Source organism: Vicugna pacos, chromosome 5, assembly GCF_048564905.1.
Source record: "Vicugna pacos chromosome 5, VicPac4, whole genome shotgun sequence".
NCBI lineage: Eukaryota > Metazoa > Chordata > Mammalia > Artiodactyla > Camelidae > Vicugna > Vicugna pacos.
In genome coordinates this window covers 44,466,099-44,492,263 of record NC_132991.1, presented here as the reverse complement: position 1 = coordinate 44,492,263, position 26,165 = coordinate 44,466,099, and the positions used below count along the sequence as shown (strand labels likewise).

The 26,165-nt window shown below is 38.8% G+C and overlaps 1 protein-coding gene across 5 annotated transcripts in view; it reads left to right on the top strand.

Annotated features, from left to right (window-relative positions):
• SLC25A12 (solute carrier family 25 member 12) overlaps positions 1-14,316 on the top strand; it is a 98,123-nt gene extending 83,807 nt beyond the window's left edge. For all 5 annotated transcript variants that reach the window (XM_072961158.1, XM_072961156.1, XM_072961157.1 and 2 more), the window contains 5 exons: positions 6,649-6,789; positions 8,604-8,742; positions 11,335-11,493; positions 11,617-11,707; positions 13,210-14,316. In XM_072961158.1, coding sequence (XP_072817259.1) covers positions 6,649-6,789; positions 8,604-8,742; positions 11,335-11,493; positions 11,617-11,707; positions 13,210-13,408 — 729 coding nt within the window. In that variant the 3' untranslated portion in view covers positions 13,409-14,316. The remainder of the gene's footprint in view (positions 1-6,648; positions 6,790-8,603; positions 8,743-11,334; positions 11,494-11,616; positions 11,708-13,209) is intronic.
• Positions 14,317-26,165: the final 11,849 nt, after the last annotated feature.

Sequence of the window (26,165 nt, the reverse complement as noted above, 5' to 3'; positions counted from 1 at the left end):
AGTTTGCTTGTCCATTCTTCTGTTGATGGACATTTGGGTTATTTCCAGTTTTTATCTATTATAAATAAGGCTGCTATGAACATTCTTGTAAAATCTTTTTGTCAACATATGCTTGCATTTTTCTTGGGTTACTAAGAGTAGAAAAAGATAGATGCATGTTCAATTAAAAAAAAGCTTCCAGTTGGTTCTTTGAAGTGGATGGACCATTTTACAGTCTCATCAGCAGTATACAAATATTCTAGTTGCTCAGCATCCTCACTAATGTTTGATATTGTTGGTCTTTTTATTTTAGTCTTTCTGGTTGGTGTGAAGTGATATCTTACTGTGGTTTTAATTTGTATTTCCCTGATGCCTAACGATATTGAGCGCCCTTTCATGTGTTTATTGGCTGTTCATACATCTTTTTTGATGAAGTATCTGTTCCAGTCTTCTACCTATTTTTGTTAGGTTATTCATATTTTTGTTACTGATTTGTAGAAGTTCTTTATCATCATGGATACAGTCCTTTGTCAGATATGTGTGTTATGAATATCTTTCCCAGTCTGTGACTTATCTATTAATTATCTTGATGTGTGGCAATTTTTTTAAAACAAAAAGATTATAGAGAGTTTCTTAGACATACCCATAAATTTCAGTGGGAAGAAATTTAATGTCTGAGTCAACAAAGCAGAAAGTTTAAAAGTTGAAATGGACTGACTTATATGTACCTTCTAGTTATGTCCCTGGTATCTGTTTTCTTTTTAGGAGGAATTGTTTCTTTTCTTTTTTTTTTTTTTAATTGAGGTAGAGTCAGTTTACAATTCTGGTGTCTGTTTTTAATGTTGTTAAACTCTAGTCAGCGCACTTACCTGACTGATCACATTACCTCTTTCAGAGAGTGTGTACTTCTGAATGGATAGAAGTCATAAAATTCAAAATATATTTATTGCTCAATAAAGGATGAATGTAATCCCTTCATGCTGCAGATGTTTCCATAGCCCTGTATGAAATACCCCTTGGAGAACATCTCTCTTCCCTTGGTGTCTTGCTTTCAGTCTGCATAGTGCACTCACATTAGTCAGTGGACAAGAACTCTGTGAGGCAGATAGGGTGATTGTTGGGATCTCTGTTGTATTAGGAAACCAAGGAATGGAAAGGTTATGACGTATATAAGGTTACAAAGTTAACGACCATGTAGGTCAACAGCCTTCCAAACCTGGAGTCTTTCTACTCTACCGTCTTCCACCCTTCAGCCTGTGTGTGCACATGTGCACACACACACACACACCCATACCCATACCCATACCCATACCCATACCCATACCCATATAGGCACAGCGAGAGGCCCCTCGTTGGCTGGAGGGTTTACAAATCCTGGGAGACACGATCTGTAGCTTGCCAGCTCCCCATACTGTGTCTTCCTCAGCAAGCTGAGCTTGCACAACTCTTTAAAGGGTGGTTTGGAAATAGTTTCTACAACTCCCATCCCCAGGAATCAGTGTGGATTCAGCTGTATGCTTGCATGCTTACGGGAACACACATACATATGCACACGTGTTAAAAGTTCGTATACATTTGGTTGCTTTCTCTCTCGCCTTCTGAGACAGCCTGACTCTGTCTATAGAGTGTGTATCTACTTTTACTTTACACTAAACACCTCTACCCCTCTCGGTCTCTTTCCTTCTTGCCTTTTGAGGTGGCCCACATTCTGCCTGTGGAGTGTGTTATCTCCTAAGCTGCTCTCCCTTCTGAGTGAGACTACACTCGGTCTGTGGAATTTGTATCTCTCTAAATAAACTTGCTTTCACAAAGGAAAGTTCATATATATTTATGTCAGAGTGGTGTGTACACAAAGTATTTGAGTCTTCCTTTACGCTAGGCGGAGGTATATGTAACTCAGTCTACTCATATCCTAACTCCCTAGCATATATCATCATCCAGCCGTGAGCAAATTAGCTTATGCCTTTCAAACTGTCACCATCCTAGGCTATTTTAGAGAGAACCATAGCATTTCCCATTGCTGAATAAAATATCTAAGAATGTTTGGTTGATGGTGAGTTGTGAGACAGAGTCACTATCTCTTCCTTTTCCTCTTGCGCCCTAGTGACAACTAATTCTGTGACTTATAAAATTTTCTGGTTATTTTAAATGCATATATTTTGTACATCTGTTCCAGGAGCTGGTGTGGCCTTAAACTGAAGTTAGACTCTCATCAGTCTCTGTAAGGGAAGACTTTATAATGAATTATTCGGATTGGACATTTTGTGGTTGGAGGGCAGTAGTCCCAAACCATAAGACAACAGATCAAAGAAGGAAGTAATCAGGGGACTTGGCACAAGCAGAGCTAGGTCCCAGCCTCTTTGTGGACTGTGCCCCAGGGTGGGATTGTGAGGGCAAGAGGTTGAACAGGCCTAATCCTTTGTGCAACCCCGAGGCCTCAGGCACATCAGAAGTGTGGTGACATTTCAGTATTACATCCTTTTCTCCTAACTTTTGCCATCAATTTTAGTTGGTTTATTTTCTCATTAAAAAAAAATTGTGACACAAGATGAGATGGGAGTTTTTCCCTTCTTTTCATTTCTGTTGTATATAGGTAAGTCTCATTAAAAATGGGATTTGTTCCCTTTTATTGTGTCATTTGTAGCTCAGTTTTAGAACAAAGAAATCGCAACAACAAGTTTGAAGATAGAAGTTTAGCAATTAGAGGTTAGGAGTTAATTCTGGTGATTTGGTGAATGCAAAAATTCACCAAAGGTATTGTATGGAATGATATGCTATCTAGCATAGGCATCAGGACAAGAGGCAACAAGATATCAAATTAGACAGTGTTCATTTAAGACTATGTAGCTGTGTATCATGGTTTAACTTGGAATTTTATTTATCTTGGTGTCTGTTGTTTCAGATCACTAGTTTTATTTGGTTAGTTTTTTTTTTTGATGTTCATATATGCATGGGTAGTAAGACTTTAAAAGTTTAGGATCCACAGATAGCTAGTGCTAACTATTTTTTAAAAAAGCATTTAAAGTATATAAATTACTAAATTTACCATGGGGAAGATTTTGTGAGAGAGGACCTAGTCTTTAAAAGAAGCCATTGTTTCTGAGAGCAGTTCTGTTTGTGATGGTGAAGAGGGGAGCCAGGGGTGACTTGGGGTTTTTTGTTTGTTTTTGAACAGTTAATACATTTGTGTGATTCAGAATTTAAAAGGTACACTGGCATATGCTTTACAGATTCTTTCTCCTAGCTATTTATTTCTCCTTCCAGGAGGCAACCAATGTTTTCATCTCTAAGCTATTCTGATTTTGTTAAACTTAGGTAAATTTTGACATTTTTGTCATCAGTGGTACCTAATACTTTATGTTCTGTTTGTTACTTGGCATGGTTTTATTACCTAATCTTACTGCCTGATAAAGAGCAGATAATTGTTTCTACTTAGCCTTTTCTTATTGGGCATTGACTTACTTTTTCTGTTTAATTTTGTTGCTTTTTAAAATAGAAGATATTAGCATTTTATAAAAATAGAGGTACTTTTTTTTTCATTGAAAAGTTACTATATTTTTATTTCATAATTTAACACTTCTGAAATTCTGTATTTAATGATTATATTTACTGTAAGTAGTGTTTTTTTCTCTGTGAAAAGCTGTTATTAAATTCATGATATCACTTAAATAATCAATCAAGTCTTAAAATAGAGAAGAAATGATATTTTCCTGATGTGTTTGTTTCTCAGAGGAGAAACAGTTAAGGATGTGATAACGTCATAATCCTTGTTCTCTTTCACTAGATTTCTTCCCAGAGTGGTTGAATTAATTGCAGATTTTTCCCTCCTTCCCACTGTCCCCAGTTTAATACGTATGGGAGAGTGATCAACCTCAAATTTTAAAAAAGGACAGTGCATATTTGTCTAGTATGTTTCCCTTTAAGTATTATAAGATGTCCAACGTTTTAGATAAATTAAATAGCAGTCTTTATTTTTTTCTAAAATTATTCAGTGTTTTTGGATAGTATTTGTCCACATATTCTTAGGTCTATCATAAAGTTTTAATAAATTATTATTAATTTTTAAAGCATATACCCAACATGCAATTGGTAGAAATTTTCTCCCTCAATCATAGGTAGATGGGTAGATGTGAAAGAAACTCATAGATGTGTGCCTGTTTTGTAGTGTCATTGTTTCACTGTTACATACTCATCGTATTTCATGTATATATCTATGTTTAGTTTTGTGGTTGTGTCCAGTGCATTGGTGGGACTTAGTATATGTGCTGGGTAATAGACCTTCAAAGCATGCAACAGTTAATGTGTTTGTGCTTTAAAATATAGTCATTTACTTCTTTTAATTATACTGTTTCAATAGAAAGCTTGTTACATGTACATGTAGGACGAAATCTGAAGAGTTGTTAAAGAAATTCAGATCTCAAACTGGCAGTTATTTCCAAAAGGATCTGTGAGAGAGGGAGGAGGGAAGGAGGGAACTGCAGGGTGGAAGGATGCTGGCTGGAGTACTCCTGCTCTGCAGGATGTTATAATTGACCAATGATTTAAAACATGAAGGGACTTTGTATTTATTTAAACAATGTCCGTATTTAATGAGTAGCACCCAGGGGTTGACATCATCTGATGGTGGAAAATTTGGGGGATTATAATAAAAATTTGTTCTTTCTTTCCTTTTTTTAAAATCTGCTTTAGTTTAGAACATAAAGCACATTTTCCCAAAGATCGTCTTTGTAACCTTTATTTAAACAAGAGATTTCAGGGAAGTAGTAAACATTTTTCAATTGGTTTGTTCTTTAATGCTAACTATGGGAGCAATTACTTGGATTATCATTTTAACATAATTTTTCACCCAGCAATCCTTTTCAGAGTATTGTTTGCTTAGATTGAAATATTGAAATACTTCCTCCTGATAGAGTGCAACAGATTAAAAGAGAAACACAGACAAATCAACATGTAAAATTGAGTCAGTCGTCATTCAGGGACCTGTGTGCCAGTGGTCTGGGTCGTGTCGAGTTGGGAGTTGCAGGAAATCCAGAAAGAGACAGCAAATTGCTGCACCCTTAGTGCTTGGGGGACAAAAAGGGGATTAGGACCCTGGGGAATCCAGAACAATAAGCTTCCCATGAGGAGGTAAGGAATCTTGTGTCAGTGTTGGCAGTTGTGGGTGTTGATGGGAATAAGCCATCAGGATTGGGACTGGAGTATTCAGGAGGTTTCTGGCCCCAGGCCAGTTAGGAGAATGGGCTGGGACTCGCTGCTGCCCCTTGGAAGGGAGCCTGGGAAGGCTGTGGGAAATGAACAGGCATGTGGACAAAGGCAGAGTATTGAAGTGGCATTGACCGCTGCTTGTGAGTTTTATGAGTGTTGTTCGTAGTCTTTCCATACCTGTGGAATTACCAAGCCCAATGAGGCATATATTTCCTGTTTGACATGTGACATGCTATTACAGTGAGGTTGTGATTATGTAATGTAATTATGATTATACGAATCTGATTCTGATTATATAATGTAAACAGCTACACTTGAGATGAAGATACATGCAAATAAGTTTTTTAACTCCATGAATGGAGAGACATATATTTATGTTTTAAATTTTTTATTTATTTTTATATATCCATATATACACACACATAAACACACATTTTTTTTTCTTTTTTAAAGAAACTACAAAAGGAGTTGGTAGCAGTTTTATTAAACATTCTTTTTTTCTCCTCTACTAGTTATCAGGTTTCAGGTGCAAATACACTTTCACTATTCAAATTCAGATATCTCTCAGTCACCACTAGAGAGTGTGGAGTGTGGCTTTGTACTCATGGTAACTAGATATTCTATTTCCCATCTCTGTCTTGAAGAATTTTTCTGGTTTGGTCTTGAAATGATACTGAAATTGTCTTTCTAAATTACCTTCTTTTGTGTGGGTGTGGTTGTATATCTGTCTCAGAGTTTTGATCAGGATAATACATTTTAGAATTTGTGACTTTTTTTTTAATGGGAAGGGGGGAAGTAATTAGGTTTATTTACTCATTTATTTTTAGAGGAGATGAGGGGGAATTGAACCCAGGACCTCATGCATGCTAAGCATGTGCTTAACCTCTTGAGCTATACCCTCCCCCCATTTTAGAATTTGAACCAGAGTAGACTTTCCCCCTTTGACCTCTGTGGGGCAAAAACAGTTCTGTGTTAATTGCCCGACAGTCCAAGGAGAAGGAAGCAGGTGGTCGAGGTGAGGAGAATGCTTGCTAAGAGGAAAGAAAACTATTTTAGAGCTGAATTTTAGCTCCAGCTTGGTAAAAGATACCAACCAACCTTCTACCGTCTCCTTTTCATTAGACCTCCTGCTGCCACATCTGGCTTCACTTTTGTTTTCTAAGTGAGTTTATTAGTTTTGCCATTTTGGATATGACTAGGTTGACCCAGGAAAGATTGCTTTGAGAAACACTCTTGACATTTCAAATAGAAACAAACCTAGACATAGATTGGCTTGAGACAGAGTTTGGGACCATCCTTTAAGAGTCCCTCCAGCATCGGTCAACGGATTGGACTCTCATTCCCGTCTAAAGAGGGAGGCAAAAAGTGGTACAGTGTGGAGACTTCTTCGAACTTTCCTTGGTTATACTGCTGATCAGGCTCTGATTTGGAAATCTGCTTATGTCTCTCCTTTCTTGCCTGCAGGCTGGTGGTTCTCAGGTCATCTTTACTAACCCGCTGGAGATAGTAAAGATTCGCCTGCAGGTAGCTGGAGAGATCACCACAGGGCCCAGGGTCAGTGCCCTGAATGTGCTCCGGGACCTGGGACTTTTTGGTCTGTATAAGGTGGGTAGATTGCCTTGGGTTATCTCAGTAGAGAGGTTGTAATGTACTTGATAGAAATGTGAAAAAATGTGGAAACCAGACTTCTCCCCCTAAATAGAAAAGCAATCTTGTCCAGCAGGGTAGTCCCTGGAGTAGTAAATCAAACAAAAAGGAAAAATCAGGACACTTCTATTAGAGGCAGTGGGAGATACAAACACACTCTCCTGTTGTCTTCAGGCTTTTATGAAGCTGCCGGCAGGGAGGCCAGCACTGCAGACCTGCTGGCTTTAGGTTCACAGTCTTTTATTTGATGGTGGGTTTGGGAAAGTTTCTTAGGTGTTCTTTTGGGGCTGGTTTAGGACTTCAAAATAGTCTTATGTTTATTTTGAGTCTGAGTTATCTCTATTGTTATCTTCCCAGTAGGAGCTTCTCTTTGTCTTAATAATTTGACCACAGTGAAACAGTAGTAGAGTTTGGTAGGATTCAGGTCTTTAAGAAGTTAAGTGGTGGGATTTGTCAATAATGAATTCCATTAAAACAAAACAAAACAAAACAAAACCAGAGTGTACTGTACTTTAGCAAAATGCCAGTCAATAGATTCCTTCCCTGCAGGTACACTTACTCCATCATTACAGATCAGATGTAATGGAGCAGAAGCTATTATTTTTCTTAAACAAGGGAGAGTCTTTCTTTCTATTCTTCTGCCTGGTATAAGGGGAGAATACATAAATTTAGATTTTATAGACAACTGTGTTTCCACAGCATCTGATTTATTTATAGATCCATCACTGTAGAAATGTGTAAATTGGCTTCTGTAGCTGCAAATTGGAAATTAGAAATTCTCTCGATTAGAATGACACAGCTACAACCAGTAAACCAGTGATGCCTATCCTGAGAGAGCTTTGTACACATTCCCTCCTCTCTACCCCCAGTTTTCATCCTTTTTGGAATGCCCTTTGAAAGCTGAATTTATTAATACTGTTTCTCTCTGTGTCATCCTTTGGAAGAGTCCCAGGAATTTTTTTTTCAAAACACTTGATTTTGTCTTTTAAAAACAGAACCATTAGGGAAACAAGTACCAAAGGTAGGGTATTTGCCTGGCTAGCTGAAGCCTGGGCAGTAGGGTAATAAGGGCTGAGGAGGGTGTTCACTGCACCCTCCCGGTCACTGAGACAAGCAGTCCCTGGGTGGTTCTCCACCCGCAGGGGCATCTCCTGCTGAAATATGTTGTGTGAGGTCCCCCCACCCCGTCCTCCACTATTTAGGACATGGGGAATGAGGAGGGAAGAGTGGCAGTTTCTTTTTCCCTGTCCCAAGAATAGTCACCTTTCGTTTCCACTGCTGCTGTCTACAGCTTCTTAGCTGGTGCTTCGGGGGCTCTAAACTGAGGTGAGTTAAATTGGTAATTTGTTCGTTTTTGGGGCTTCCTTTGCTGGTCTCTTTGAAATCAAGCTGTTCATACTGGGTTTCAAGTCTTTTCCCACCCACACCCCTTGCACCTACCAAAGCCAAACAGAACAAGCAGCCTAGAGGTTTGAGGATTGCATTTTTGTTAACCTTAAAAACTGAATTTATATTGGAAATGCCAGAAAATTCCTAGTTGTGGGAAAACCATCATTACCCAGTTAACTAACTCGAGGACTCCATGATCCACCAGCCTGTCTCCAACTTTGAGCCGTGTGTATTTCCCGGTGCCCCGCCAACTCTCCCGTTGCCCTCCCACGTCAGTCCCAATGTTGTTTGAGGGACAGCCCAGGCTTGTCACCCTGAATCCCTCAGGGCATTCACACCTTGTTTACACAACTGTTTCGTACTATTTCCTCACTGTTTGACAGGGTGCCAAAGCGTGTTTCCTCCGAGACATTCCCTTCTCTGCAATCTATTTTCCTGTTTATGCTCATTGCAAACTACTTCTGGCTGATGAAAATGGACACGTAGGAGGTTTAAATCTCCTTGCAGCAGGAGCCATGGCAGGTAACTACAATTTTTTTTTTTAAACCAACCCCTTCTTCTCCCAGTTCTCCCAAGAAGTACAGAATATTGATACAGTTTTCCCGTTTATTTCTGGAATGGTTATTGTCTGTATCTGACTTAGTTTACTTATGATCGCTTTTTCTCTTTTGTGGGATGTGCTATAATTCTGATGAGAGTTAATTATATTTGCATAATGTGGATAAACAGCTTAATGCAGCTTAGCAACTCAAGCCAAATTAGCTCTGCCCATCTAAATTGGGTTTTCATCATTAACATGTTTCTTAGCCTCCTCTGTCCCTGAAAACTTGGGTGCAGGCAAGCTAGGCAGTAGGTGGAAAAGTTCTTCATCAAATCAGTTGCTTTGCTGTACCTCGTCCTGATGCACAGGTCTAGCATGCCCTTCCTTTCTAATTCTGTATACTGGAATCTACATGATTTGGCTCAAAATTGAGTTTGCTTCAGGAAGCTGTTCCTGTTCCTTCTACCATCATCCTCGTCAGACCAAAGTAAGCAATGCTTACCCAGCAGACCACCCTGCACTCGGTTGGCATCTCTTCTCTGTCCGTTAACACTTTTGTCTTTTATTAATGGTTGTTTTCAAAAGTTTCATCCTTTGTATTAATCTGGGTGCTCCTTGAGGGCAGGGGTTTCATTCTGTTCATCCTTGCCTTCCCTACATGTCCAGCATAGTAATAATAGGAGCTCAATAAATGTCAACGGAACAGGCGAAAACCTCCATTTGGTCCAAGGTACCGAATTAGGCACAGAAGAGTTTCCATCTGAAAGAGGAGCCTAACAAATTCGAGAAGGTACTAAGATGCTTCCTTCTAATGTCACAGCCCAGCCTTCCTCTTGAGTTGTGAGGGAGCTCACTTGGGATAGAAGGGGAGGACCAGGCACCCTTCGCTGCACCAGCCCTCAGAAATGACAGAGGCAGGAAAGGGCACGTGTTTGCTCTCCATTACAGCCAGTCAGGGATGGAAACATGCAGGGTGAATGAACACAAACCCAGTGCTGTCCCCAGCTGCTCAGTGTCACTCTGACCACCTGGGCTCCTGGCACTGTGTCGCTCTTACGGGGTACATTCTCCTCTGGTTTGCTGGCTAAGCACAGCAGGACAGCCTAAGTACCTCCTGAAATGTGGTGTGTGGCAGGAGCCCTTGGTTCTGGGGGTGTTGGCTGGACATGTTATTCTTCTCACCCATGATGATAAGGGAATGACTTGTGATTAAGAAACTCTCCCAGGGAGCTTTGGGCCCTTGTTTGGAGTCTAGCGACTCCCTTGTTCTGTGGCGTTTAGAACTGCAATCAATTGCAGTGATATCTGAAAGCCAGTAAAGCTACCTGCTCAGTCTTGGCACTGAGTGTTCGTCCATCTCCTTTCAGATACTCACCAAAGTCTCCCGGTTTTAAGTGAGGGCCAGCCAGTCTTCCCTCCAGTCTTTTCTCTCTGTCTTCCAGTCAGCAGCAAAGAACAGGCTAATCATGGACAGGCATTTTGCCAGTGGTTGATGGAACCAAGTAAACATTTTCATGGAACTGTCAGCACCAACTTCGTGCCCACAGATATTTGATGTCAGTTTTCAGAGTGAAAGATGAATTTTTCTCCTTTTTACCTATAAAGCTTTGCTGGCAGGCATTGAGAACATTCAGAATGCAGAAAATTTCAAAGTCGACAGTTTACCTAGTTTCATCTAAATGAGTTGGAGGGCTGTGGGGGAGGATATTTCATCATCGCTAACAACCCCTCTGCCCCCCGCCCAAGTCTACCAGCTCTGTCTGCACAATGATGATCCATGACATTCAGGCCAAATTGAATTTCTTCTCCCTGAGGAAGGAGTTACCTTGCTCCTTTGTTCCCTGTTTTGTTTTATAAGTAAAAGGTGTGGTTATGAAATCCATCTTGTGTGTCCTGCTGCTGATCAATCTCAACATGGCCCCAGGGAGCTGGGGCACAGGGCTGGATGACAAGGCCTTTTGATGATCAGTTCCCCTGCTGTTCCTTAACTGGTTGCCTGGCCTCCTCTGCTTCAGTTGTAATGACTTCTGTCAGGTACGCGTGTCTGAAAGGAGTCACAGTCAGCGCTCAAGTTAGCCCCTCAAACGGCTGAGTGGATATGAGTGTTGATATTCACCTTGCACAGTAAGGTGACAGGAATGAGCAGAAAATACTACAGTTTGGTGTCAGATGTAGTTAGCATCTCATTAAATTGACATTATCTTCACTTCTTATTATACATGAAAATACCATGTCTTATTTAAGAAAAGAAAGCAAGGAAAATAATTGAAACCTAAAGGGGAACACGCGGGAATTGTCCTGGTAATGCTGCTGCATTTCTTCCTCTCACAGTTGTTTGGGATCATGCAATGTAAAATGATTTTCCTCATTCAGAAAGAAAATATAATTTTGCCCTGACCCCACTGAAGCAGCAGATAGGCTTGTATATCCTTTTTTCCATTAGTGCCCAGGTATCTATTTAAGAAGCTTTGAGTTAAAGCAATTAAAGTTGCTAATTGTACTGTTAATGTTAGCAGTATTTCTATCCTTTGTAAGGTACTTTGGATGAATTAAATGTGCCTTCCTCCTGAAAGGTGTACCTGCCGCTTCTCTGGTGACCCCTGCTGATGTCATCAAGACAAGACTGCAAGTGGCTGCCCGTGCTGGCCAGACGACATACAGCGGTGTCATCGACTGTTTCAGGAAGATACTCCGGGAAGAAGGGCCCTCGGCATTTTGGAAAGGGACTGCAGGTAGGGGCTGGGGCCACGCAGAAAGGCTGGCTGACTTTGGGGTCCCGCTCCCATTTACTCACTGGTCGTCTTTGCCACAGTCATCCTGCTGTTAACTGCCCCCATCTCATCTCTCTCTTTCAGCTCGAGTGTTTCGATCCTCTCCCCAGTTTGGTGTCACTTTGGTCACCTATGAACTTCTCCAGCGGTGGTTTTACATTGATTTTGGAGGCCTGTAAGTGCAGCCTATAAAGACAGCACCAAAAACCAAAACAAGCCTTTGTTTGGCCTATCAAGGCGGTTTTTGGAACTCTTAGAAACCGACAGGACAGAGGATCCTCCAGGACTAATGCATTTAAAGCAAACAGTGGGCTTCAGAAACTTCAGTGTTAGGGGAGTAAGACCTGGACAGGGTGACATCGTACCCAGTATTAAGCAGCTACTTGGGGAAAGTTTAGGAAGGCAGCAAATTAAAGTATTATGTGAACAACTGTCTTTTTATTGTAAGCAAATACTAACTTCCATGGACTTGGGTCCCTATTTGGATTTTTATTATGTATTTTATATTATATATATATATATATCCTTTTCACCAGAAGTAATATAAATTTGTATTAGTAACACTTTTGTAAACATTCTTTCAAAGACTCAGTCAAGCCCTTTCACACCTCCGAGATTTCATTATTCACCATAATTTGTTGTTAGATAGGTATAGATGTTCTTAGAGCTAATTTATCGTCCCCTCCAAAAAAAAGATTCAGAGAGAGGTTATGCCCCTGGACGTAACCACTGATGAAATTGGGACCAGAAATTGGGCCTCTTAAAGCTTAGTATTTGAAGCCTGTGCTGGATAGAAGAGGAATTGCGTGTTGTATTTGGTGGGTGGGAAGGTTGTACCCAAAGCAAGCAATTATCAGCTTCTTAGCAAAAGATAGAATCCCCGTATCTGAGTTTTTACCTCATAAGCCTGTGAACCCTTTTCCTGCTCAGAAGCCAAGTAGAGAATTAGCTATTAAACCAGGTAGAGGAACTGATACAAAGAAAGTCAGAACAGCAATCTCTCAATTCCAGGCTTTTCTATACTTTTACATTTCTGTAAAAGTAAGAATTGTATCTATTTCTCTTTAAATAATTTTGGTAATAACCTATATGAATCTATTATTTTAAAAATTAGCTTTTTTTAGTATGTCAAAATAAAAGAAAAATGTAAATTTCCTATGATTAATTTATGCCCAGTGTAGAAAATTTGGAAAACAGAAAAGTATGAAAGAGAAAATCATCCATAATCCTCCTTCCCAGAGAGTTAGTTTTTGAATATGTCTTCTGATCTCTTTTCTGCAGGTCTGTTTGTATATATGAAATTGAGACCATTTCTCTTCTAAATCAAATATATGAATGTGTTGCTTTTAAAGCAGCTGTAAGAGGGGAGGGTATAGCTCAGGTGGTAGAGCACATGCTTAGCATGCAGGAGGTCCTGGGTTCTATCCCCAGTAGCTCCTCTAAGAATAAATAAACCTGATTACCTCCCCCCACTGCCCTGCCAAAATTTAAATAATAAATAAATAAATAAATAAATATTTTAAAAAATAAAGCAGCTGTAAAGCATGACTAATGCAGCATAAATGACAAGGGAATAGTTGAACAGTCTGTGGCACATGGGCCAGACTGAAAGTGTTCAGTTGTGTGCCATCTTCCTCAGTCTTGAGTACCCTAACCATTGGCTTTTTCTATCAACAGCAAACCCTCTGGCTCAGAACCGACACCTAAGTCACGCATCGCAGACCTTCCTCCTGCCAATCCCGATCACATCGGTGGATACAGACTCGCCACAGCCACTTTTGCTGGCATTGAAAACAAGTTTGGCCTTTATCTCCCCAAATTTAAATCTCCTAGTGTTGCTGGGGTTCAGCCAAAGGTGGTGGCGGCAGCTCAGTGATGAGACAACCATTCAATGTGGCAAAATGGAGCCCTAAAGAGAGGGGCCTGGGAGAGCAGCCCTATAATGCATCCGGTCAGCTGCATGGTGCTGACTGAGCTGAGGAGTCAAACTGTTCTTTCTATATGGCGTATACATATATTTGTTTATAAAGTAGTCATTTGCCCAGGAAAAAAACCACAACACAATGCAGTTTGCAGCTTTAGTTTTATGTGTTGAAGTGTTTTCTAAGCCTTGGCATGAATTAGTGTTCTAGACTGCTTTGCACAGCTTGCACTTCTAGTGACTGTACATATTGTACATCTTTGTACAGAGACGTCTTGGCACCTCATCCCAACAAATCACATTTATAGAATGTAATGCAGTTCTGAGTGGCTTGAAATGTACAGAATGTTTTGAAAGTGTTTTATTAAGAATCACACGAAAATAAATGTATCAAAGTTAAATTCATTCTCTTATTGATGACTTATGGAAATAAAGCATCAATATTGGATGTATTTAATTCTTGGCTTGTTTTCCATTCTGAAATAAAAAGGTATTTGTTAATAAGAAGCATAATGAGACCAAGTGCTGACACCACTGAATAAGAGATCTTTTGGAAAAGATGCATGCCAGTGGGGGCCAGAGGACCAGGCTAATGACTTGCGTGTGCTGATGTGTTTCCGTTTGTATTTCATGTGTGTTTAGATTCTCGTTTGTTCATCAATCAAAAGGCGTTTCCTAGGCAGCTCCTCTCCTGTCAACGTGCACATGGAAACAGGGACGTCTCCAGCATTACTGGTTTAGTTTTGCCTTCCTCTGACACAGCTAAGGCGAGCGCCTACCTTTCAAAAGCCGAAAGGATGCTTCGGCAATTTTCGTTCATATGGATATGATTCCCATCAAAAATAAAATGCACACCAAAATTATGCATGGAGTTGGATCTTCCTTCATAAATATACTGGTAGTGCTTTTTATTGTGGTTCACTGCCGATTCCTGATAACTAGTGATCAGGTTTTCCTCTTTCTTACAGAAAATAGTTTGATTTGGAAAGAGGTATGGTGGAGTGAGGGGAATGAAGAAGTTAAGAGAAGAAGCTCTGTCTCGTGATTTAGTGGTGTCTAGGCTCTTATGAATCCAGATACAAACTGCTTATTCCAAAAGTCACTCACCATGGGTGTGATTTCTAATTTAGATCTAAACGTGCATCTTGACAGCCACATCTACACTTTGCTCTGGTTGTGATTTGATGTGTACCATCAGAATTTATTTACGTTAGCAGAGTACTTTGGGAAAACATTATTGCTATTGTCAATGAGCCAGGATATGAGAATGTATGCAAATATTTTCAAGAGGTGAGCCTGGGGATGAACAAAGTCACTTAGTATCCTACACATGGCTCACCCGTTGATGGCTGACAGCCCTGTAACACACTGTAGGCTCTCTCAGGGCCCTCCAGGAACAAAAGAATTAGGTTTGAAAGCAAGTTATTTCCAAATGTATTCAGTTGTTCTCATTGGAATGGAATAAATAGCAATACAGTTGTTTTGCTCTTACCACCTGTTACAAATGTGCGTGTGGTCCATGGATATATTCTTACAAAGATTCAGAAAATATGTATATAGAGTAAGATGCGAAAGTGCCCTCTTTACTCTGCTTCTCCCTTTGCTGTTCCCTGCCCCAGAGGTGGTGACCGCTAACAGATTAGAGTACAGATTTGTAGTCTGTTTTTCACACATCTCTGTATGTAAATATAGGTGTTTATATTTGAAAAACAAGAGTTAGGCTATGTATGTGTTGTTTTGTGACTTGCTTTTGTTCACTTAATGTCTTTGAGATCTTTCCATGTCAGTTCAGTAAAGATTCTTAATTTTTAATAGCAGCATAGTATTCCAGTGTATGGGTTTTGATACTTTTCACAGATACTCCCTTACTGAGATTCATTCATTTTTTTCACTATTGCAAGCAGTGCTGTGAACAGTAAACATCTTTGTACATATATTTTGAGTACATGTTCTAGTATTTCATTAAGATGGATATTTAACATTGGAATTGGTACTATACGAGATATATTGGTTTTACATTTTTATATATATTGTCACATTGTTCTTCAAAAAGCCTTTACTAACTTACTTTCCTACCGACAGCATACAAGAACGCCCATTTCCTTCCAACCTCAGCAAAAATGGATATTGTCAGTCTTACATTTTAGGCAAATCATGAACAGGTGATCAGTATTGTTTTTTCATTTACTAGTTACTAGTGAAGTTGAATGGCTTTTCATATTTACTGGCCATTTGTATATTTTCTTTTATTGTGGGGAAACTACATGAAACATCTGTGTGTGTGTTTATACACAGACACATACATATATATTTTAAACAAATGGTCATAAAGTAAACACCCATGTAACTACCCAGATCAACAAATAGAATATTTCTGATGCCTTAGAAGTTCCCACATAGTATCTTCCCATCTCAACCCCGTGTCCTCTCTAACACCAGCCCTAATCTTCGGATTTTTGCTTTTTATACTTTTACCACCCATATATACTTTCCTAAGCATAGTATTTAGTTCCTGTTTTTGAAATTTATATAAATCAAATTATACTGTATATTTTTGAGACTTGTTTCCTTGTCTAAATGTAAGGTTAATGCCTGTCGTTTGCTGTATAAGTCATAGTCTTCTTATTCCATTGTATGAATATATTACAGTTTATTTTGCCACTTTCCTCTGGACTTCTGGGTTGTTTCCAGTTCGGGGATATTACAAGACAGTGCTGCCCTGGATATTTTGTACATACGTTTTGGAGTATGCATTTTTAAAAGGATATATACCTAAGAGCAGAACCACAGAGGCACGGTTTATTAACCTTTGCTAGTTCTCAGAGATGCTCATACTGATTCCTCTAAGGGTGTACTGGCTTTTAATTTTTACCAGTCTGTTGGGTGTATGATGTTATCTTGTGGTTTTAATTAGCATTTTCCTTTTATCAAATGAGGCTGAACATCTTTCATATGTTCATATATGTTGAATTGCCACATTGTTCTTCAGAAAGACTTTACCAATTTCCAACTGACAGCATGTGAAAATGCCTATATCTTTATTGGCTATTTGGATTTCGTCTTTGGTGAGTGAAATACGAATTGAAGCCTTTTGCCCATTTTTGTTAATAATTTGCAGGGGTTTCTTTATATATTCTAGATGCCATTCCTTTATGAACTGTATTGCAAAATCTTTTCCCAGTTTGTGGCTTGTCTTTTCACATTTTGTTTAACATTTTAATTTTAGTGTTTTCAAGTACATCAAATTTTCCCTATTGTTAGCATGTTTTATATTTCATTTAAAAATTTTATTCTCTCTCTAGGTCACGGATATGGCTGATACTATCTTCTTAAATGCTTTATAGTTTTGCCTCTCACACTGAGATTTTATCCTACTTGGAACTGTCTTTGGCATGTGGTATGAGGTAATTTTTTTTTTGCTTCTATATATGGCTAGTCTGTTGTCCCAACACTTTGTTGGAAAAAACAAACCTTCCTTTCCCTACTGCTCTGAAGTGCTTTCTCTATTATGTATTAAGCGTTGACATATGCAAAGATCTATTTCTGAACTTTTAATTTTGTCTTACTGGTCTTTTCCTGTGCCATATACACTCTCTCCATTACTTTTTTTTTTTTTAGGTTCTTTTGGGGGGGGTAGATAATTAGGTTTATTTATTTATTTATTTACTTAATGGAGGCACTGGGGATTGAACCCAGGACCTCATGCATGCTAAGCTTGAGCTATCCCCTTCCACCCATTCCCCACTTTTTATTTTAAAAAACTTCAAACCTATATAAAAGTTTGAAGAGATAAAATGAATTATTTGAATATCTTTCAGCTAGATTCACTTACTTACATTTTTCCATATTTGCTTTATATTTATAAATACACATTTATTTTTGCTCAACCATTTGAAACTATGTTGCAAACATCATGGTGCTTCATCCCTAAATATTTCAGCATACATCTCCTCTAAGAATGAGGACATTCTGCCACCAAAGATTACCATTGTCACACATAAATATTCAAGAATTTTGTAGTATCATCTAATATTCAGTCAAAATTCAAACGTCCCCAACTACTACAGAAATGTCTTTGTTTTTCCGATGCAGGATCTAATCAACATTGATGCATTATGCCTGGTTGCTGTGCATCTTTAGTTCTTAATTCTTGGAATAATCCCTTTTTTAAAAAAATTTGTTTGTCCTTAATGTTGTAAGTTGTTTGACTTGAAGACTGTACCATGTTGTTTATCTGATTGTTTCCCTGTGTTGTCTAACTTGTCCCAATACTATAAATGGGAGAGTAGTTTAGTGGTGAAGTTAATTTTTCTTTTTAACAGCTCTATTGAGATATTTACAAAGCTGTGTAACCTACACCACAATCCAATTTTAATACATTTTCCATCACTTCCTCAAAAGTAAAGTGTATCATTTTATATTTCCACCAGCAGTGTATGAATGTTAGTTTTTCCACATTCTCACCAACATTTTATCATTGTCTCTCACATTTTTTCAGTGGGTATGAAATGATACTACATTTGGTTTTAACGTGCATTTCCCCATCTTTTCATATGCTTGTAGATATTTGTCTCTTCAAGTCTTTAACTTATTTTTAAATTGGGGTTTGTGTGAGGAAAACTTTATTTTTCCTTATACTTTTCTACTTTTGCACACTTTTAAAACTTTTTTATTGAGGTGTGGTTGATTTACAATATTACATTAGTTTCAGGTGTATACTGGCCTCACAGAATGAGTTCAGGAGTCCCTACCTCTGCAGTTTTTTGAAGGGAATAGTTTGAGAAGTACAGGTGTTAACTCTTCTCTGAATGCTTGGTAGAACTGACCTGTGAAACAGTCTGATCCTGGACTTCTACTTGTTGGGTGGGTTTTTTTGTTTTTCCTGATTCAATTTCATTACTAGTAATTGGTCTGTTCATATTTTCTGTTTCTTCCTGGTTCAGTATTGGGAGACTGTACATTTCTAGGACTTTATCCACTTCTTTCTAGGTTATCCATTTTATTGGCATACAGTTTTTCATAGTAACCTTTTATGATCTTTTGTATTTCTATGGTGTCAGTTGTAACTTCTCCTTTTTCATATCTTATTTTATTGACTTGGGCCCTCTTTTTCTTGATGAGTATAGCTAAAGGTTTATCATTTTTGTTTATCTTGTCAAGAAACCAGGTTTTAGTTTCATTGATCTTTTCTATGATTTTTTACTCTGTATTTCATTTATTTCTGCTCTGACATTCAAAGTCAAACATTCTGGGGGTTTGTCTTCCTGATATGTGACCCCTGAGCTGGGGAGTCCAATGTGAGGTGCAGACTCTGGCTTGTTGAAGAAAACCTTTGCAATATTGTTAATATCCTCCCATTCTGGGTTGCCCACCTGGGGGTATGGATCTTGATTATACCATAACTCTCCCCTTCCTACCCATCTCATTATGGTTCCTTCTTTATATTTTAAGTTTTAGATCTTTCCTGGTAGGTTTCAGTCTTTTTCATTGATAGTTTTATAAATTATTGTAATTTTGGTATGCCTGTGAGAGGAGGTGAGCTCAGGATCTTTCTATTTCAACATCTTGGGAACTCCTCTCCCTTTACTTCTGAAAGATAATTTCACAGTCTACAGAATTCTAGGTTGGTAGGTTTTTTCTTTCAACACTTTAAGTATTTATTTCTCTCTTCTTGCTTCTTGCTTTCATAATTTCTGAGGATAAGTCGGATGTTATTCTCATCTTTGCTCCCCTACAGGTAAGGTGTTATTTCCTCTGGCTTCTTTCAGGATTTAATCTTTCATCTTCTGTAGTTTTAAAACTATATGCCTAGGTGTAGGTTTTTCCTTTTCTGTTTAGCATTTATCCTGCTTGATGGTCTCTTACTGGATTTGTGGTTTGGTGTCTGACATTGAAGTCAGGAAAACTCTCAGTCATGGTTTCAAATATTTGTTTTGTTCCCGTCTTTCTGGTATTCCCATTACACATATATATCACACCTTTCGTAGTTGTCCCATAGTTCTTAAATATTCTGTCCACACCTCCCCCACTGACTGCCCTAGTCTTTTTTTCTGTTTGCTTTTCAGTTTTTAGAGGTTTCTAATGAGATACCCTCAGAATCAGATTCTTTCTTCAGCCATGTCCAGTCTACTAAGTCCATTAAAGTCATTCTTCACTTGTTAGTGTTTTTCTCTCTTAACATTTTTGGTTATTTTTTAGACTTTCTCTCTGGTAAGTTGCCCATTTGTTCTTGTATGCTTTCTCCATTAGAGCCCTTAACATAATAAATCATAGTTTTACATTCTCAGTCTGATAATTCCAACATCCCTGCCACATCTGCCATATGACATATGCGCCATAGTGCATATTTTTGGTGTTTGCTCTCTTTCAACTGTGTGTTTTAACTAGTATGCATTGTAATTTCTTTCTTGACAAATGTACATGGTAAACCAGGTAAAAAGAATTAATGCAAATAGGCTTTTGGTAATGTGATGGTGAGTTACGGTGGGGAAAGTGTTTTATACTCCTGTGATTAGATCTGTCTTTTAGTGAGCCTGTGCCTGTGGACTGTGAATTGTATGTGTTTCTCAGCCCCCTATCCCACCCCTCTTAGGTGAGGCAGGGTGGCTAGAATGGGAGTTCTCTCCCTCCAGGGCAGTTAGGATCTGTTCAAATAGTTTTTCCTGAGGGCAAACCTTACTATGCAAAGCAGGATCTTCTGGTTTATTTCAGAATGGTTCTGTTTCCCCTCCTCTTGCTGGAAGGACAAGGGGATTATTCTCATATATTCACCGTGAGAAAGTGGTAGAGATCCAGGGGGGTAAAACTCAGAAACAAGTGTCCCTGCCCCACCCCTGCATAACTGAGTGCTCCTGGAGTTTTAAACTCAAGTTGTCCACATTGAACCTCCAGCTGTTTGTCAATTAAAGTTTCCCTGCACTGGCCCCCACAGAGGTTTATTCTCCAGTATGTTGTGATTCTCTATACATGCCTGTCGGTCTGTCCAATTCTGGGGACAGTGCTTTGCCCTGTGACCTTACTTCCCTCATAGATCTAGTTCAGCTTTTTACCTGCTGTTACAATGGAATGGCAGTGTGTAAGCTTCTTACATACAGGACTGGAAACTGAATGTGTAGGATGCTTGGTTCAAAGTAATTTGTTTTGTCTTCATACGTTATCACAGACAGACCTGATGCCAGTAGTGTTAAATGGTATATAACCTGTTTGGGGGCCTCTGGCAGCTATTAGGATTTGTCCATCATTATTTTGAAATTTTGCCTTTTAAAAATTCATCTGATTCTGTGCTGTATGGGGATGAACCCTTTTAATCCTAAGGCTTTCAGGAAAAAAAAAATCCATTCTACTCGCTTGTCTCTTATCTCCTTTCTGTTTAGTTATCGACTGTCTGAACCTATCCCTGTATCTTTTAGCATTCCTTGATACGTTCTCCATCTGTACTTCTAGACTGAGTAATGGGAGACTCATCTTGTAAACAGCCTGCTCACAGCTTTGCTCTTAAGCTGTATCCCTCTGCTATCCCCCCTGGTTTGTTTGTTTAATTTAATGACTCTGAGATCTTCTATGCCCTTGGGATATCAAATACACTTATTTGTCTTCTTTCACCTGTGGATTTTTTTTTTTTGAAGTTTTTCTTTGGGCCTTTCTTGAAATATTTTGGTGATTCGTAATTGTAGTTTGTTTAGTTGTTTATTTCGTTGCTCGGTTTTGTATATGAGAGCCTCTTTTTGTGGATGTTTTTCTGTTTATCAAGGCCAGTGATGGGAGGGGTAGGGTGTGCTTCCAGGTAAGGATATGCCAATATTTTGATTCTGGGTATAGATTTCTCTTTTCCTCTTGAGAGTAAGCAGGTAACTCTGGGCATTGCCCTGCTTCTCCAGCTCCAGTGGCTTTACCCACTGTTATGTTATAGGCTGAGTATAGACACCCTTTTGTCCCCAACTTGGCTAACGGGAGGGATGAGACTTGCCTAGCTATTCTCAATCCCCACTGATGAACCCCCTGCCCAGCGTTTTGTGTTCTGATTTCCTGTTTTATTTCCCTGTAGTTATGACCCCATCTGCTTTCTATCTTTCTGGCATTCTCCAATATGTATTCCATTGCTAGCCCTCTCATTTTCAGTGTTGTAGCAGATTATCTTATTTTTCTTCTGCTTTAGCACATTATGGTGTTTGGGGTTGAGATAGTAGATGCTTCTGTTCCATCTGCCATCTTGATCCATCCTCACTAATACAGTGTTTAAAACTTTTGTAGCCTTTCTTTTGTTCCAGTTAATTTCCTTGAAAGGAACTAGTGTTGCAGTGGCTCCTAGGCTGGTCCTAAAGTTACAAAATGTGTTGTACTACTAGCCATTCACAGAAGGTATTATTTACAAAGAATTACTGAAATATCAGCTTTATTCTGTGCTTCCTAGTATGTACAATTTTGTGATGAATTTATCAATGCTAAAAATCAATTCCTAGCAGTGAATACTGTTAGGGGTCATAAAATAGTATTCAGTAGGAACCAAATTTATTTGCAGTGAAAGATTATAGAGACCATAGAACTATCTTAAAAACTACTCATTGGTCAGCATCATGGCAGTATAAGACATTCTTCCTTTTTTCCCCCCTTTTAAACAGTGAATTAGACATCCATCCATGAACAAAAGCTCTATGGGAACAAGTACCATATGCCAAGGGACCTGGTAGGAGTTTAGCCCACTTGTAAATCCAGTAATAGGCAGACAGACGTTGGTATGGGTTGGCAAAACTCCCAAATCCTCTTGCCCCTGTCAGTAAAAAAAAAAAACCTGGAGAGTGCTGACTGGGGCAGATACACATGGATAGGAGAAAATCTGAGAAATCCAAACTTCCCAAGGGGAGGTTCCACACCTCCATTGGAGGGAAAAAAAAGTTGTTTGGTTGACAGCAATAGGAACTTTCTCACTTTACCAGACTTCACCCCAACACTGCATAGGACTGAACTACCCAGTGATGGTGACCCCTCCTGTTAGGGAAAAGAGCAGTGAGTTGAGTGCTCAGCTACCCTAGTGGGGAAATATAGCTGGGGAAACCCATTTCTATCCAGAAGTATCCAAAGTACTGAGGTGGGACTTTGATGACTGGGGGATGATCAGGAAAGAATCAAAAAAAGAATATCAAAAGGCATTAAAGGAATACAATTCCTGTTGACAGCATTCAGGACTTTAGCAGGAAGTCTTTAGCAGAACTTTAAGCACAAGCCTCTGGGAATGCATCACCCAAGGATCACCGTCCTGGGTCCACAAGTGATCCCCAATGCCCCAGGTACTACACTCACACCTCCCTGCACTCTGTAGCCAGCTCCTGTGCGTTCCTGGGGTGCAGCTGGAAGAGCAAGTCCAGTGAACACTATCAGAAAAACAGGTGGGCAAGGGAGAAACCACTTGAGCTATGGCGCCACCTTTGGAAAACAAGAGAGGTTTCCAGGAGTCAGTCTGGTGAGTGGTTAAGAACCAAAGAAGACGTAAAAGCTTAAGATTTCTGCCACAGAAGGGAGCAAGGAGAGTGCAGCAGGTGTTCTTACATAAAGGCAAAGAAACCCCCAGATACAACAGCACCAAAGGAAAGAACAGTATACCCCACCTGAAGCCAGCCAGTAAAGATTTAAGGAGATGCCAGCTACTTCAAGTGTGAAAGCAGCAATGCCAAGCTGAATGGAATATGAAAAATCAAGGAAACATGTTATCGCCAAAAGACAATTTTCCAATAACCAAGCTCAAAGGTATGGAATTTTGTGGTCTAGTTGACAAAGAATTTAATGAGCTACAAGAAAACTCAGACAATTCAATGAAATCAGGGGAAAAAAAAATACATAAACAAGTTGAGATATTTACCCAAGGAATAGAAATTATTAAAAAGAACTAAAATTCTGGTGCTGCAAAAAATTCAATGAAACAAATGAAAAATGCAACAGAGAGCATCTGTAGCAGACTAAAATAAATGGAAGACAGGATATGTAAGCTAGAGGACAGGAATTTTGAAATAACAGCAGAAAAAAGACAAATGAAAAAGAGTGAAGAAAGCCTATGTTGTCTATGGGATTCCATCCAAAGAACAAATATTAGAATAATCAGGGTTCCAGAAAGAGAAGAGAGGGAGAAGGAGCAGAAACTTTATTTAAAGAAGTAACAGTTGAGCATAAACCTGGGGAGAAATTTGGATATCCAAGTTCATGAAGGTAACAACCCTATGATCTCAATGCAAAAAGACCCTCTCCAAGACACGTAATAATGAAATTGTCAAAAAATCAAAGAAAAACAATTCTAAAAGCATCCACGGAAAAAAAGATGGTAACCTATAAAGGAACCCCCATTAAGCTATTAGATTCCTCAGCAGAAACCCTACAGGTCAGGAGAGGGTGGAATGATATACTCAGGGTGTTCACTGAAAGAAAAGAAGTTGCTGGCCAAGAATACTCTATGTGTCAAAGTTATCTCTCAGATATGAAGAAGAAATACAAAAGCTGAGGGAGTTCATCGCTTCTAGACCTGTATTGCAAGAAATGCTGAAAGGGGTTCCTCAGGCTCAAATGAAAAGGCACTAATCAGAAACATGAAAAACAAAGGAAAGTATACAACACACCAGTAAAGGTAAATATACAGTCAGAAAACTCTAGTTCTGTAATAGGATGGTTTGTTAACCACTTTAGTATAAAGGTTAAAGGAGATGAATATGAGAGATAATTATAGCCACTATAATTTGTTAGTGAATATAGAAGTAGATTCACAAAAGATGATAATGAAAAGGGGAAGCAGAGCATACCACCAACTTACAAAGGCAGGCAGAAACAGAGGGAAAAAGAAGCAATGGAAATATAAAACAACCAGAAAACAGTAAGATGGCATCAGTAAGTCCTTACATATCAAATATAAATGGACTGAATTCACCAAATCAAAAGGTACAAAGTATCTAGATAGACTGGGGAAAAAAAAAGACCCAACTATATGCTGCCTTCAACAGACTCACTTCATGAAGGCTCAAAGTTGCAGGATATAAGGATATAAAAGAAGGATGTAAAATCAGCATACAGAATCAGCTGCATTTATAGATGCCAACAACAAAACATCTGAAAAAGGAAGAGAACTATCCCATTTACTGTAGCATCAAAACCAAAACATTTAGGAGTAAATCTAACCAGCAAAATGAAAGATCTGTACAATGAAAACTACAAGACCCTGATGAAAGAAACTGAAGAACTCACAAACATGAAAAGATACCCTGTGTTCATGAATCGGAAGAATTAATATTGTTAAACTGTCGACACCATTCAAAGCCATCTATAGATTCAATACAATTCCTATGAAAATTTCCTCAGCATTTTTCACAGAAATAGAAAAAGATCCTAATATTCATATGGGACCATAAAAGACCCCCAAATTGCCAAAGCAATCCACAGAAAGAAAAAAATCCAGAAATACCACACTTCCTGATTTCAAACTATACTACAAAACTATAGTAATTAAAACAGTATGGTGCTTGCATAAAAAGACACAAAGACCAATGGAACAGAACAGTTAGCCCAGAAATAAACCCCTGCATATACGGTCAACTAATATTTGACAAAGGAACCAAAAACAATGGGGAAAGGACAGTCTCTTCAACAAAGTGTTGGGAACACTGGATAACCACATGCAGAAAAATGAAATGGATTCAGTACTTAAACATAAGACTCGAGCTCATAAAAATCCTAGAAGAAAACATATGGAAGAAGCTCCTTAATGTTGGCCTGTGCAAAGACATTCTGTATATGACACCAAAAGCACAAGCAACAAAAGAAAAATCAACGAGTGGCACTATATCAAACTAAAAAGCTTCTGCACACCAAAATACAAAAGAAAAAGAAAAGAAACGCAACCAATGGAATGGGAGACAGTATTTGCAAACCATGCATTAGATAAGACGTTAATATCCAAAACTATAAAGAACTCATAAACTTGGTAACAAAAACCCAATAAGCTGATTAAAAGGTGGGCATAGGAATTAAATATACATTTTTCCAAAGAAAACATCCAGATGGCCAATAGGTACATAAAAAGGTTCTCAACATCACTAACTATCAAGGCAGTGCAAATCAAAACCACAAGATACAACCTTATACTTGTTAGCAGAGTGCCATCAAGAAGACAAAAAGTAAGTGTTGTGAGGATAAAAGAACCCTTGTACACTGTTGGTGGGAATGTAAGTTGGTACAGCCACTACGGAAAACAGTATGATGTTTCCTCAACAAGTTTAAAATAGAATTACCATAAGATCCAGCAATTCCACTTTGGGTATATATCCAAAAAATGAAAACAGGGTATAGAAGAAACATATATGCATTCCTATGTTGCAGCATTATTCAGCTAGTATTCATTAACAAATCAGGTTTTGACTGTTTTCTGGAATCATTGTTTTGGATGCAATGAGACAGCAGAGATCTGTCAATCTAGATGTGAGTTAGAGAAAAGCTACTCCTGGAGGATTAATCTGAGAGCTTCCTCTAAGCCTAGCAACCACACACAGGTCCCCAAGGACTGAAGCTCCTCTTTCTAGTGACTATCTCCCTGCAATAAGTACACGTTATTTCCAAGGGGACTGACCCTAGAGAAGAAGGATGGATTCTTCATAAATTGTAACAGTTGAGTAATTGTTAATTCCCAGATTTCTGTGGAAGTGACTGATTCCAGTTCTGCTACTATGTAGCTCAGTGGTCC